Source organism: Ammospiza nelsoni, chromosome 14 (assembly GCF_027579445.1).
Source record: "Ammospiza nelsoni isolate bAmmNel1 chromosome 14, bAmmNel1.pri, whole genome shotgun sequence".
NCBI lineage: Eukaryota > Metazoa > Chordata > Aves > Passeriformes > Passerellidae > Ammospiza > Ammospiza nelsoni.
In genome coordinates this window covers 10,588,440-10,601,840 of record NC_080646.1, presented here as the reverse complement: position 1 = coordinate 10,601,840, position 13,401 = coordinate 10,588,440, and the positions used below count along the sequence as shown (strand labels likewise).

Below are 13,401 nucleotides of genomic sequence, written 5' to 3'. Positions count from 1 at the left end.
CTAAAGAATGCAGGCACTTTCAAATATTTTTTTTTTTATTATCATCTTTTATTGCTTACAATTAGCCCCTCAAACTTTACTGTACATCCTCCACACCTCCTAGATTTTGTCACATCTACTTTGGATCTGCTTTGTCCAACTATTTCTTTTGTGACAAGGTATAAGGAAATGAAATATGAGAGTCTGATCCTGCAAAATCAGATGAGAAACAATGCTGATAGCTTGCATCCATTTTTGCAGCATGCAGATCTAAAAACATAAACCCTTTTCAATCAGGCAAGCATTAAAAAAGCCAAGACTGTAAATCCAAATATAGGTAAAAAATACTATAGAACTACGAGGAAGTTAGTAAGAAATTAAAGCACATTCATCAAGGCCTCTAACAAGTTGTAATAGCTCCTTTTTGAGAAAATGGGGGCAAAATAAGCAATAGCTTGTATCCCTTACAGAAGCCTAACTATTTTAATACATTTTTTGTTACATTTCTTCTCTGCCTGACAACAGAAAAAATTTGGCTATGTGCTGAAAAGGCACACTGGATCACCTGAGAAAGGAAACTTCTTTTTTATAACTTTGTTGCAAACTTTTCGCCTTCAGTGAACTAGATTTTCAACTGCACATGCATGCAATGCCTTTCAGCTGACTTCACAACTATTTCTGCATTGGAAAGGTGTTCCATTAGAATGGGGAAAAGTTTGCCTGACGGAGATTTAGTCTTTAAAAAAACCTCTCTTCTAGGCATGTATCACAATGTTTCTAAAGAAATTAAACTCTTGTATGTTGAGTTCACTCGTACTAGAGAGTTAGACAGTCCATACGAGAGCAAGATGGATATCACAAAAGGCTCAAGGTGGAGATAAGAGGGGACAGCTGATGGCAAGGGCATGCTGTGGGCTCCAGGCATCACCGTTATTCTGCTTTTATGCAAAGCAGAAGCGCGGGATGCGGGAGGAATGCACGAACCCACAGCGTGCCCTTATCTAAGGCCTTCCTAGAAGATAAATTAGCAACCTCCGCGCTGCTGCGGCTCATCCCCACGAAGCATCGCCCACCCAGAGCTGAAGTAGGGCTGCAGGTCGCAGAGGACCCTGCGGGCAGGGGGCCGGGAGGGTGGCGGGGCTCCGCGCCCCGAGCCCCGGCGCTGCCCTGCCGGGCTGCAGGCGGCGTCCGGCGCCCCCCAGCCCAAACCGCTCCTCCGTAAGGGCAGCCCCAAGGGGGCTCGGGGAGCTCTCGCACCCCCAGAGCCCCCATCGCCAAGGGGTTCTGGCTGTGGATACACACATACGCAGACACACACACACACACACACGGAGGCAGATGTGCGCCGGCTGCCCGGCCCGCGCCGCGGCACCCCGGGAGGGGCTGGCCCCGCACCCCGCACCTACCCTTTGAGCGCGTCGTGCCCGCCGCCGTGCCCTCGCCTCTTGGCCCGGCTGGACCGGCTCTCCTTGGCGCTCACCCCCTCGGTGTGCCCGGCGGCGGCGGCACCAGCCTGGGACGCCCACAGCACGGCAACTCCCAGGGCGATCCCCAGCAGCCGCCCCCGCCACATCGCGTCCCCCGAGCCCCCGGGCTGCGAGCGGCCGCTGCCTCCTCTCCGCCGCCGAAGACTGCCGGTCCCCGCCGCCCAGCCGACCAGCCTCTCCAATGCGAGCTGCGAGGGGAGAAACGAGGAGGAAGGGGAGTTAGAGACCGAGGAAAAGCGGCCGCGGCCACCCCGCGCCCCCCGCCGCCTGCCCCCGCGCCCCGGCCCCCGGCCAGCCCGGCGCTATCGCGCCCGCGAGAGGCGGCGGCCGCGGGGGACGGCGAGGGGCTGCCCGGGGCCGCGCGGGCTCTGCCTCCCCTTCAGCAGCATCCGCGGGGGCTCCCGCACCCGCCGCGGACAGACCGCGGCCGCCGCCACCGCTCCCGAAGCCGCTCCGGGGCGGGAAGCGTCCCCCGGGCACGAACCCTCCCGGCTCCCGAGCCGGGCACCGCTGGAGCCGCAGCGGCCGGAGCGCCGCGGGCAGGAGCCCCGCGCCCAGCCCGCCCGCCCCGGGAGAAGCCGCTGCGAGGGGCGCGCACCCGCTGGAGCCGCCGCCGCCGCCGGCTGCCGTTCCCGCTGCTGTTCCAGCTGCGGCCGCTGCACCCGCCGCTAATCCAGCTGCGGTTCCAGCTGCCCCCTCCCTCCTCCTCCTTCCTTTTTCCCCTCCTCTCCCCCCCTCCCTCCTCTTCAAGTATCGCCCGCCCAACCCTTTCTCGCGAGAGAGAGGGGAATAAAAATGTTCCCCCCACCCCCGAGCCGCCGAGCCGGGGGCTCCCGGCGGTGCCCGGCGGGCTCCTGGCCAGCCCCGCCGTGGGTCACCTGCGGCCGGCCCGGGGCTGCGGGGATGCTCGGCCCCGAGAGGCTCCCCGGGCGCCGCGGGAAGCGTGCGGTGCTTCCCGGGAGGACGCGGCGCTGCCGCTCCCTCCGCTCCGGAGGCAGCTGCGGCCAGGCAACGCTGCCAGCTCGGGTTACCCCGCGGGTCCCCGGCTCACACGGCGGCAGAGGCATCAGCGCCTGCGGTAGTCTCAGTGCTGAGCCAAGTGTGTCAGACGGGAGTGGGGGAACCGAAGGTAGTGCACGCCTCTGCCTCCATCTAAATACCTCTACATATACATATCTATAGGCATCTACTTCCCAGAGGTGCAGCATTTTGCATCTCTAGTTTATGAAAATAACGTAAAGGTATCTGTTTCCCTTATAAGGAAAAATAGCATGGATGGTGGCTTTACCGGAGAGGCTGCTGCAGAATGAATAATGCGCTTTCTAGCAACTAACACGGCACAGACACCAAGGCACCAAACTCTTCTGTACCTACTCCTAAATCTCCACAGCCAGCTCCAGAACAAATGCCTGCCTCATCATTCTCAAGGAAAGAAAGCCCTGCAGTTTTTATTTATGGTTTAAATCAAAAAGAGCAAACCACTACCAACACCTGAAAGGTCTTTAGGCTTTATACTGAAATAATTGAGCAGGGAACACAACATAACACAGTTAACAGAGTTCAAGCCCAGATTCTATACGCTCCTATCAAGTAACTCTCTGTACCAGGATTATCCCATTTCAACATAGACAGGAAATACAAAAAAAAAAAAACAACAAACAAGCATAAAAATTAGGCTGAAAGTAAATGATGCAGTCTGCTGCTGCTCACATATAAATACTTTGGCAGAAATGTTGGATTTCCTAATTTTCAGGTATTTTCCCTTTTTCTTAGTTTCAGGTAGGTACTGATGGTTAGTAGTTCTGTATTATTGCATTGATGTTGCAAATGCTCAGCTGCACAATTTCATAAGCCAGCAGCTGACCAGGCACAGCAGCTGCCAAACCACCCATACCAGATAAATGCATGGTGTATTCTGCCACTAAAACAGTATCAGAAAAAAAGGAAGTCGTGTGTGAGATTTCCTAGTACCAAGCTGTTTACAGCTGAATTGTAATGGTGTCACAAAATATGACAGATGCTAGTTGAAATATAGTGTGATTCAGTTTCCAGTAGTTTATAGATTACATTCATAAATATGTATTGTCCTTCTAAACATACATAGAAGTATGTAAACTATGTACTGGCCACAATAGCAGCTTTCTAATAATTTTGGCTGATTTTTATCATCAAGTGTTAGATTCTGCAAATTACAAAACAGTCATTTGATATTGACCATTTCAATGTCACTCTTTAGGAGTGTAGTGTTAAGAGTTTCAGATAAAGAGTATAAGGTAAAATGTAGATGTGAAATACTATGAGATAGTGGCCCAAGAAAGAAGTAATGGGGTACAGACTATGCCACCTCAGTGTGTCTGAAAGGCTCAAGACATTAGCAGCCCACACCTTATACCACTATTTTGTTACTTGTACAAAATGAACTAATTAACTTCAATTCTGCGAGCAAAGTATTACTGATTTGTAGTAAGCAGAAGTTTGGGGTTGTGATTAATGAAAAATATGGATTTTTATGTTACAATCTAACAGAATAAATAGGATAAATAGGAATTTGATTTTTCAAAGTTTTTGTTTGCCTGACACATAAGCATGTCTGACACATGAAGATTTTTTTTTATGGCTATGCTTGTTGAAGAGATAATACAGCATTGCCTAAAGTATTTTGTATTTCTTTTGCAGTGTCAAATTAAATTTTGCTCAAAACCAAAAAGAGATGAGGATAAAGGTGCTAGTAATTATCCCTTTCATTAAGAAATTCAGGACAAGCATTACATTGCTATACAGCTCTCTTCCTTCACTATCACCTATGCATACAGCAAAATCTAAGTATTTAATTAGTTAATATAGAAGTTAAACTGAACCTGCAAAAATGACACTAGATATTTACAAATTATGTTCACAATGTGAAAATAGAATTTACCAGTAAACAAAAGTGAGTTATGAAAGGAATTCTTGGTTGCTATTTACTCAAACATTCTTTTGGTTTCAATATTTTCTGTTTCAACCGCTTTAATTTTGGGGATGAGCTACTAGGAAAATATCTAGTCTGTGTCCCAGGCTAATGGGGTGACTCTCTCATATCTTCTAGCACATTTTATGATGTATTTTTTGGTATCTTGCATGGTTGCAGAAATGTGGATTACACTATATGAAGTAATGCTACATGATATGTGGGCTGGAAGTTCATTAATCTAGTGAAACATGCAGCACATCATCAGCTTCTGGTGTGTCATTTTAAAGAATATGCTTATACATTAGAAGTATTTACATTGTTGACAACTTTAAAATGGTGCCCACCTGGATTCTCAAACCACTAGAAAAACACACTGTCACAAGCCAAAGACTTAAAACAACTTCTGCTCTCTGCTGCTGAACAGAGCAGGCCCTACTAATAAGGGTCATCCACACTCTTTCCCACAGCCACTTGAGTTTCTGCAAACATTTGGACTCTGAAGAACATCTAGACAAACAGATTTTTATATGGTCTCCAAAACACTTGTCAGGCACTTGAAGCTTCACTTAAGGGGAAAAAAACCAAGGCAACTAAGAAGCAATTCTGATGATCCAGTTGATCACCATTTCCTGTGACAAACAAAGATGAACTCACAGATTAGCCAAGATCCAGAAACTCAGTGATATTTGAGTTCCTTGATCAAACCATGGAATCAAATCCAAAAATAAAAGACACCAAGAACAAGACATATAACATCACTGCTACATGCACAGCAGAATTTTCCATAACATTTAAGCAACTCTTTTTCCACAATGCTCATTCTTCCAGGTGATTTTGAGGATCTTACAGGCATATTTTGAAGGATGTAGATGGTATGGATTGTGGTGACAGGGTCAATATCAGGGCAAGATAATTACAGGTAGATTGATTCTAAGTAGGAATGATAGAAAAGACAAAAACCACGCTTTACAGTTGGCTATCACCTGGGAAACAGTGACCCTAAATATTTACATAACTTCATGCACACTTTAAATCAAGTCCAGTATATTTCTCTAGTAAGACATCCTACTTGCTAACCATGCCTTAGTGTACCTCCCTGTGCTCATCACCATCAGGTACATAAATAATTTTACACAGTGCCCAAATTATTAACATGTAACTGATCCTCAGAGACATACTTACTTGTCCTGCTGTTTGGTTTACATAAAAAACACTGGACTGAAATTTGCAGTGCTGGTGATCTTCATGCTCAGCAGCTGAGATGCAAAGTACTGGTCTCCCTCCTTGCTGGCCTTTGGCTGGCCAGTCCTCTTCATCTTGCTCAAACACTCCTTCCTCTCCTCCTGAAGGATGGTTAGCAGAATAGTCATATTTCAGGCAAACTGTTCTGAACTGTTGCAAATAAAAAAATCTTATCACTAGAAGTACTATGAAGAGTTGGGAGCTCATTTCAAAAAGTTTTTCTTTATTTCAATTTGTATGAACTTTTGCAATAATTGCATTTTTTTAATCTGCAAATTTACTCTAACACAAGTGAGCAAAAATAAGTATGTCCATCGTACATAATTCTTTATTAAGAGGGCCTTTATTATGCCAATGAAAACAAATAGTGTGGGAAAGTTTTAGTGTGTGTATTTTTTTAAGTACATTAAAAGCACAAACAGTAATTACATCCAGACAAGCAATTAACTGGTTTAAATCTAAAAAAATTTAAAAATTAGGTAACTCAAAATAAAACACATCAATTTTCCTTAATGCTGTTTGGTCAGACAAGCTGTGATAAGTAGCTGTGGAATCCATTATTAATAGATATGGGGACATATTTCACCCCAGACTTTTACTTCATTTTTACAAATGGCTTAATTGAAGTTTTCATCTATCAGCAGAGTTTACAGTGATGGAGAAAGAAATCCATCCTACATTAACATATAATTCCATAATTTGTGATACTGTGCAATATGTTGTTGTAATATTTCTGTAATATAAGAAATATGAGAGGAAATAAAAAAGTTCTTTCTTGGCTAAGATAATAGGGGCCTATGTGCTTTTGCAGAAATTACAATGTATTGTCTCAGTTGTATCCTAAGTGAGCATAAACCTATTACATTTTATTACATTCAGAACACATCTCTCCTATTTATGCCTCTATGGAACAGTTTAAGACAGATCATATGTTGTCCTAAACAAAATAACATCTTCAATTTACAAGAAGAAGGCAAATTTTTTATCACCCCACCAAAACCATACATTTCTCTTTACTAAGGTCTGAATAAAACAGATGCTCTTTCTCCTCCAAAGAACCTGGATTCCCCAGTATCAGTGACAAAGAAAGTACAAGGAAACTTAGACCCTAATTCAGACATTCCCTTCTCAGTATTTTTTTAGTTGGTTTTGTTTTTAAAGCTAGATCTCATTTTGAATCAACCCTTACGCAGAAAGGGTGAAACTTATCCTATGTCTCCCTTTGCTGAAGGCAGATCCATTATCAGGGTTATTCTTTAGGGGTCCTAAATAAAAGAACTAAACCAGAAGAAATCCAAAGATTTTCATTCTGTCTTCCAGGTAGGGGAAGCACAACCTATTTTTGTAAGACTAGTGTTGAATAAAAATATAACTACAAATACAGTGGAATTTTATTTTTAATCCCAATCTAATATACATACAGTGATGTATTTAATTCCATGTGTACTGCTAGAAAACCTATCTTAACAATAGCAATTGCTTCTTTGATTTAAAAATCAGAATTTTAATCCACTCTTAGTGCAAGAAAAGGAAATATATATACTACTACTTTCTGTCAGCTTATAACCATGTCAAATTTAATGGGAATTTTGCCACAGTAACAGTTGCAAGCCAAGCTTCCTCAGTCTTACATTTGTCCCCAATGACCTCTTAAATCCCACCTGTAAACTCAGAAGCAAAGTGAAACAGCTTTCATGGCTTAGCATAAAATGCCAACTGTCGGGTGAATTTTCAGGCTAAAACACTGAGCAAAATGGATATAGCTTTTTATCCAAATTAATACATTCCAAGTGGGTGGAAATCAGTAACCAAGAGCCTCTTCTTTAAACTCTGATTTATGCAGAGCTCCCTACTGACTCCAACAAAGACAGCTGAATCAGGCCCTACATTCCTTCAAACACTGTCAGCAAGGGATTGGGTGTCTCTGCCTCTGTTTTCCATCCCAGTGTTCCTCTGGCTATGTGATGTCTCGGTTGATAGGGAGTTGCCCCATGATGCAGTTTAAATAATAAAATAGGTAATAGGAGACCAGGGATTAGACACTGAACCCACCACATTCCATTTGCAAGGCCCTTCCTTTGAGAAATAACACTATGAGAGCATTGCATACAGCTCTGACAGAATCAATGATGAGTTTAAATAGGAAGGGACTTGTGAAAGTCCTTCAGTCCAATTCCCTGTTCAGAACAAGACCAGCTTAAGAATGGGTTGCTCAGCCTCTGTCCACACAAGTTCTGAATATCTCCAAGGATGGACACCCCACTTTTCTGGAGTAACCTACTCCATTATTTCACAACACTTGCTGTGACAAAATTTTCTTAACACTTAGAAGGAATTTCCCTTCCCCAGAATTTGTGCCTGCTCTTCATCTTACCACTGCTCAGGCTCTAGCTGCTCTATACCCTGAAGACAGCAGGGTATATATCTCCTTTCTAACCCACGCTTAAGTTGGGATGAACTCTGCTCAGAGAGCATTGCCTTAGCCCCTCACCACATTGGTGTCCCCTGCCAGGCTTGTTCCAGTTGTCAGTGGCTTTTGGGTTTAGGGTTTGGGGCCTGGTTTTTCTGGGCCAGGGTGCCCAGAGTTGGATAGAGCACTGCAGATGCAGTTTCTAAAGCACCAAGAGAGTAAAGGATCCCCTCCCTGCAGTCCCACAGCACAGCCCACGTGCAGTTGGCCACCCCTGCTGCGAGAGCGCCGCTGACTCATGGAGGACAGGGATGAGTCTTTGGCCAGCAAAGAGTTCAGAACAGCTCTGATCTGCACTTTCCTTTATTCAGTAACTTTCTAAAGGCTGACTTCATTTCCTCAGGTTTTCTAGATACCAGTAAACTGAGACAACCTCATCTAGAGTCTGTGATTTCTTACCGGGTGTAAAATCATTTGGGGATTTCCCTCCCACTTTTGTCTATTGAAAGGATTAAAATTTACTTACTGAGGATCACTGGGTGGGTTTTTATCAGTTCACAAGTTTCAGCAGCCAGCCTTCATTCCCTCCAAATGTCCATCAGATGCAAGGTCTTTATATACCACACTGGATAGGACATGATCCATTTATTAATACATACATCTTCAATGTATTGCATTGTACACTTCCAGTATGGTTACTTGGATAAATTCAGCCCACAGACATCCATAGCAAACCTCCTATTAACTCATAGAGTATTCTGCTTCATTTTTAGCCCCTTCTCATTTATGCATTGGCTCAACTCAGGGCAAACTGATTGATTTGCAGTATATAGATGATTTATGGCTATTTTTTCAGGATAAAATCAGGTTGCCTTTACTTATAAGGAAACTGGAAATAAAAATTGCAGTTAATTAAAAAATATATTAATTTTACCAATAGTCAAATTAAGTAAAAGAAGCTGTTTGAGGAGGAAGTTGCAATAGATTCCACATACTGTTGCTTAAAGTGGGAATGAGAAGGGACAGGAAGAAAGCTCTGTATGCCTTTTGGAGGCTGAAAAGCTTTTTTACTCTCCTACAGAAAATTAAGATACAGGGATAGAGTTAAAATCTATTTAAGAACAATTGAAATGAGAGTAACTTTTACTAGTTTCTAGTACAAATTATTCAGATTATGTTTAAACGAGGGAAGAAATTCCAACAATAAAAAAATCTTTTCAGCTTTTTTTAAAACACAGAATTACTGCCTCTAGAATGTCCCTAATGGTTTACAAATTGCCAACACCAGGTCCACCCAAAATTGCTTTTACTGTGATGAATGGGGTGGAGTTCAGAAGAGATTGAGCTGCTACATTTCTTTTTTAAAGAGTCAGGTTTTGACACTTGACAAATTTGAAATAAAGATATTGAACACTTTTTCTAGCTTCATGAACTCCTTTCAATACCAAGAAAAATACCACACAACTTCAGACAAATAAGAATGAAGGTCAAACAGGCAGAGTCAGCAGAAGAAATGTCACTTGAAACACATGAGAGAGAGCCAAGGGAAAATACTTGACAGGAGATGCTTGGGAAAAAGGACATCTATATCTATCTATGGATACATGGATATATATTAAGGCTGACTTTTCCAACTCCTGTTCATCAGTAAAAGGAAGGAAGTGTAATTTTATGGCTGAAAAGTGGATGATGTCAATAAGGAGATTCATGGTGCCTTTTCAAGATAAGGAAATCTTTCAGAGGCTCCAGTCTGGACATATTTTATGATAAACTATTGGGAAAACAGAGTTTCCCTGCACTGCAATGATCTGGAGAAGCTTCCCTTGGCACTATAAGCCTGGTCCAAGCCCAAGATATTTTTTTTCCTCCCACTTATTTCAGTGGAGTTCAGAGCATGCCCTGACTTCAGTGTGGTGAATATTATTCCATCAGTTAAGCTGAGCTAGAGCAGTGAAATTTCTGAAAAGAGCCTATTACATAGATTTGAAAGCTTTATGGAGAGCTGGAAACAATTCCTTCCATACAGCTGGCTGCAAAATCTTTCCTCCTGTTCAAAGTATGCAATTCTCTGCATTCATTGGTCTGCACATGAGGCTCTTTACCTACTTGGAGTTTTGTCACAAACAGCGACCTAACAACAAAGAGCCTGTGCAGTCTTGCTGACTAAATATTCAAAGTCCTACACAGAAAAAATACCAAGAAAAATTCCAAAAGTGTTCTCTAAACCAAGAAATAACTGTTTTTTGAATTTACTCACACTTGTAAAAAATAAATCTTCAGAATTCACATATGTATCATGCTTTAATACTCATGTTCAAGAGTGTCAAATTCAGAGCTAGATATCTTATAAAAACAACTGTACCATTGTATCAGTTCAGCAGATCACTGATATGTATGTGCCAACAACAGTCATTCCCCACAGAATCCTGAAGAAATTTTTTCTGCTCAGGCAGCTCAGCATTTGAAATCTATTACTTTTTGTGTTATTTCTTTTTGTTTGGTTTCCATCTTTCCCCCATCACAAACTCCATTTTAAGGGCAGTTGACTCAGGCAACTCTGGTAGCTACTTACCCTGCTTTGACAGGTTTATTTCACAAGCTGTCCTTCCCCTTCCTGCAGTCAAAAACTATATAATACCATTTGCAAGTAAAAAATAAAGAAAAGAATAAGGTTTAAACATTTTAAACTGACTATTACCAATTATGCCATTGGCTACACCCATTATATGGGAAATGTTAGTCCTGTGCTTATCCAAACCCCATGCTGAATAAGACAGCTCTTCTAAAACATTTGGAACTGAATTCTGTTTACTGTGATTGAAGGACCAGAGCAGAAGGAAAACGTGAGGAATTTCTTCCCTTCATGAAGAATGCAGGTGGGATGTAGCCCAGGAAGATGCTGCAGAGTACAACAGTGTTAACCTGCAAATCCCAGCTATAAACCCATTGGAATCTGCACTGTTCAGCCCTGCTCCTGAGCTACCAGCAGCCAGCTGTGTGTCAAGAACAACATCTGGCAGCTTCCAGGGGTAGAAGCTGCCATTCCTCAGATGATCAGCAAAGTGTGTTCCACAGTTTCCAGCACTTCTGCAAGAAAGCATTCAGCAGATAGTGAGGTGATTTCATTTATAAGGTTGTTCATACTCCAGGAGCTCTCAGAAAGCCCAGGGAAGACTGGCCTGTTACAGGGTATGAACAGGACAGAAAGCAAGCTCCAGACAGCTGGCCACTGCCTTTGACAGCAGGTCTAGGCAAGGTGCAGCAGCATTGCAACATTTGGACAACAAGGCAGAAACACAGACAGCAAGTAGCCCATCCCTTGGGTTACTCCAGAACTTCATTTGCCATAACACAATCTTACAGCTTTTGCATAGGGCCTCTTACACAGTCATTTTAAGACCTGTTTTCCTCATCAACAGCCTCATTCTTCTCAAACTAAAAAACGGAAGAGAATAATTATAAGGGTGGCAGAATGTGTCTCATTATTAGGGATTTTAGCAAGTATTTATCAGTTACACTCAGAGATTTGTGGAGGTGACTGAGCACTGGAACAGGTTGTGCCATAGGGGCTGTGGAGTCTCCCAATATTTGGAGTATTTGCTGGAGATATTCCAAATCCTGGGCACCTGGCTCTAGGTGATTCAAAGGAATCTATTCAGTCATTCCTCTCTGATACTTCTATAGGGCATGGTGTTTCAACAGATTTTCTGTTTCAGAAACCCATAATCACTGAGTTTGAATCCATACTAGCCAATTTCCCTGTTCTCCTAAGCACAAGAACCCTGCAGTCCTACTTTGACTCGTGTTAAGCTGTGTTAAGCTCTTAAATAACTACATCTGCTCCTTGGAGAAAGGTGCTGGAGCATACGCCTGGAATTGCAAGGTTATGGGACTACTACACAGACTGGATGCAGAGAGCTGACAAATGGAACCCACAAAGAATAACAGCAATACCACAAAGGAGGCAGGGAAGCGTGTGTCAGCTCAGCCCCAGTGCCTGCACTGCAGTGTGGAGCTGGGTTGGGCCGACCTGCAGAACTGCCAGGGGTCACACAGGGTGTCACACAGCAGCAGGCCCTGCCCTGGCCCACACACCCCCAAGGCAGGGCCTGCCAGCTCATTCAGTAAAGCAACTCTGCACCAGCTGCCTGCCTATGTGCTGTTTACAGCTATACAGATGATTTTTTTAAACACTGCATGTCTTACCTGCTTCCTAGATATACATGTGTTGACGCTGCTGTTCAAGGGAAGAGTTAAGAACAAGTTAAACTCCCTGGCTGATGAATTGGTCACATCTTCCCACAGGGACTGCTCAGACATCCGCAGTGATAAATAGAGTCAAAGCCTCTGCTGGCTCAGCTCATGTTTATTAGAACTATCTGCTAATGACCTAAAGGGAACAATCTTGAGAAGTGTAGGAAATGGTTTCCCCAGCTATTGGTTATTGTAGCATGCATGGCTGACACAGGCAAATAATCTCTAGCAAGAGCACTGCAGGGAGACAGGAGTTACGTTTTATGAAGGATTTTACTTTACACATTTGGTTTCCTTCCAGTTTGGAAGGAAACTGAGATACTTAAGTTTTCCACAAAAGAAAAATCACGTGGGGCAAAAAAGGCCGGATTTGGATCTCCTAAACTGTTTAGTTTCAATTTTGACTTTTTAGAGCTGCAAAAGTTTACAAACCAAGACTCATTTTAAAACAAAAGGTTCCAGTCGGAGTGTTAAAATGTTTTCATTCTTGGAATGTTTCCATTTTTCTCCCATAGCTAAATATGAAGACAAACAATTCTGTGAAGGATTTTAGAAGAACTGTATTTTTTCAAATGGAAAATTGTCAACATTTTATTGACCCTATATTCTTTTTATTCACCTTTATTTTCTTCAAAATATTAGTCCAAAGCATTCTAGAAGAAAATGGAAATGTTTCTAGTGGGAAGTTTGAAAAGAGCAACTAAGTTCTAAAAGTGAATTCTCTATCTACATTTTTTTATACCCTTTGCCTAAAGCAGAAACAGATGATAAGTCTCTTACTAGTTACCCTATCTTCTCCAAGGACATTAGCAAGTAATTTATGTTTAAAATACAGATTCCAGGAACCAAAGAAAAAGACAAGAATTTACCAATTACCTATTGCTAAAGGTAGCTTGTGCTGCACACCTGGATTACAACATCAGTAACTTGAGCAACAAACCAGGGAAACATAGGAAAAGAAAAAGTTCCCATTCTGATCCTGTAGGTTCTTGCCTGCTTTCCACCTCATGAAAGCTGCACAGTACACAAAATGGCCAACTGGCAAGCTTAGAGGAGGAACCCAGTCATCTGACAGGCTC

At 42.9% G+C, this 13,401-nt stretch overlaps 1 protein-coding gene across 1 annotated transcript in view; it reads right to left on the bottom strand.

Annotated features, from left to right (window-relative positions):
* The window catches only part of FBN1 (fibrillin 1), a 141,765-nt gene extending 139,653 nt beyond the window's left edge, over positions 1–2,112 (bottom strand). Inside the window, exons 1-2 of the mRNA XM_059481802.1 lie at positions 2,065–2,112; positions 1,386–1,654 (exon numbers count right to left, since the gene is read on the bottom strand). Of these exons, the coding sequence (XP_059337785.1) occupies positions 1,386–1,552 (167 nt within the window). The 5' untranslated portion in view covers positions 1,553–1,654; positions 2,065–2,112. The remainder of the gene's footprint in view (positions 1–1,385; positions 1,655–2,064) is intronic.
* Positions 2,113–13,401: the final 11,289 nt, after the last annotated feature.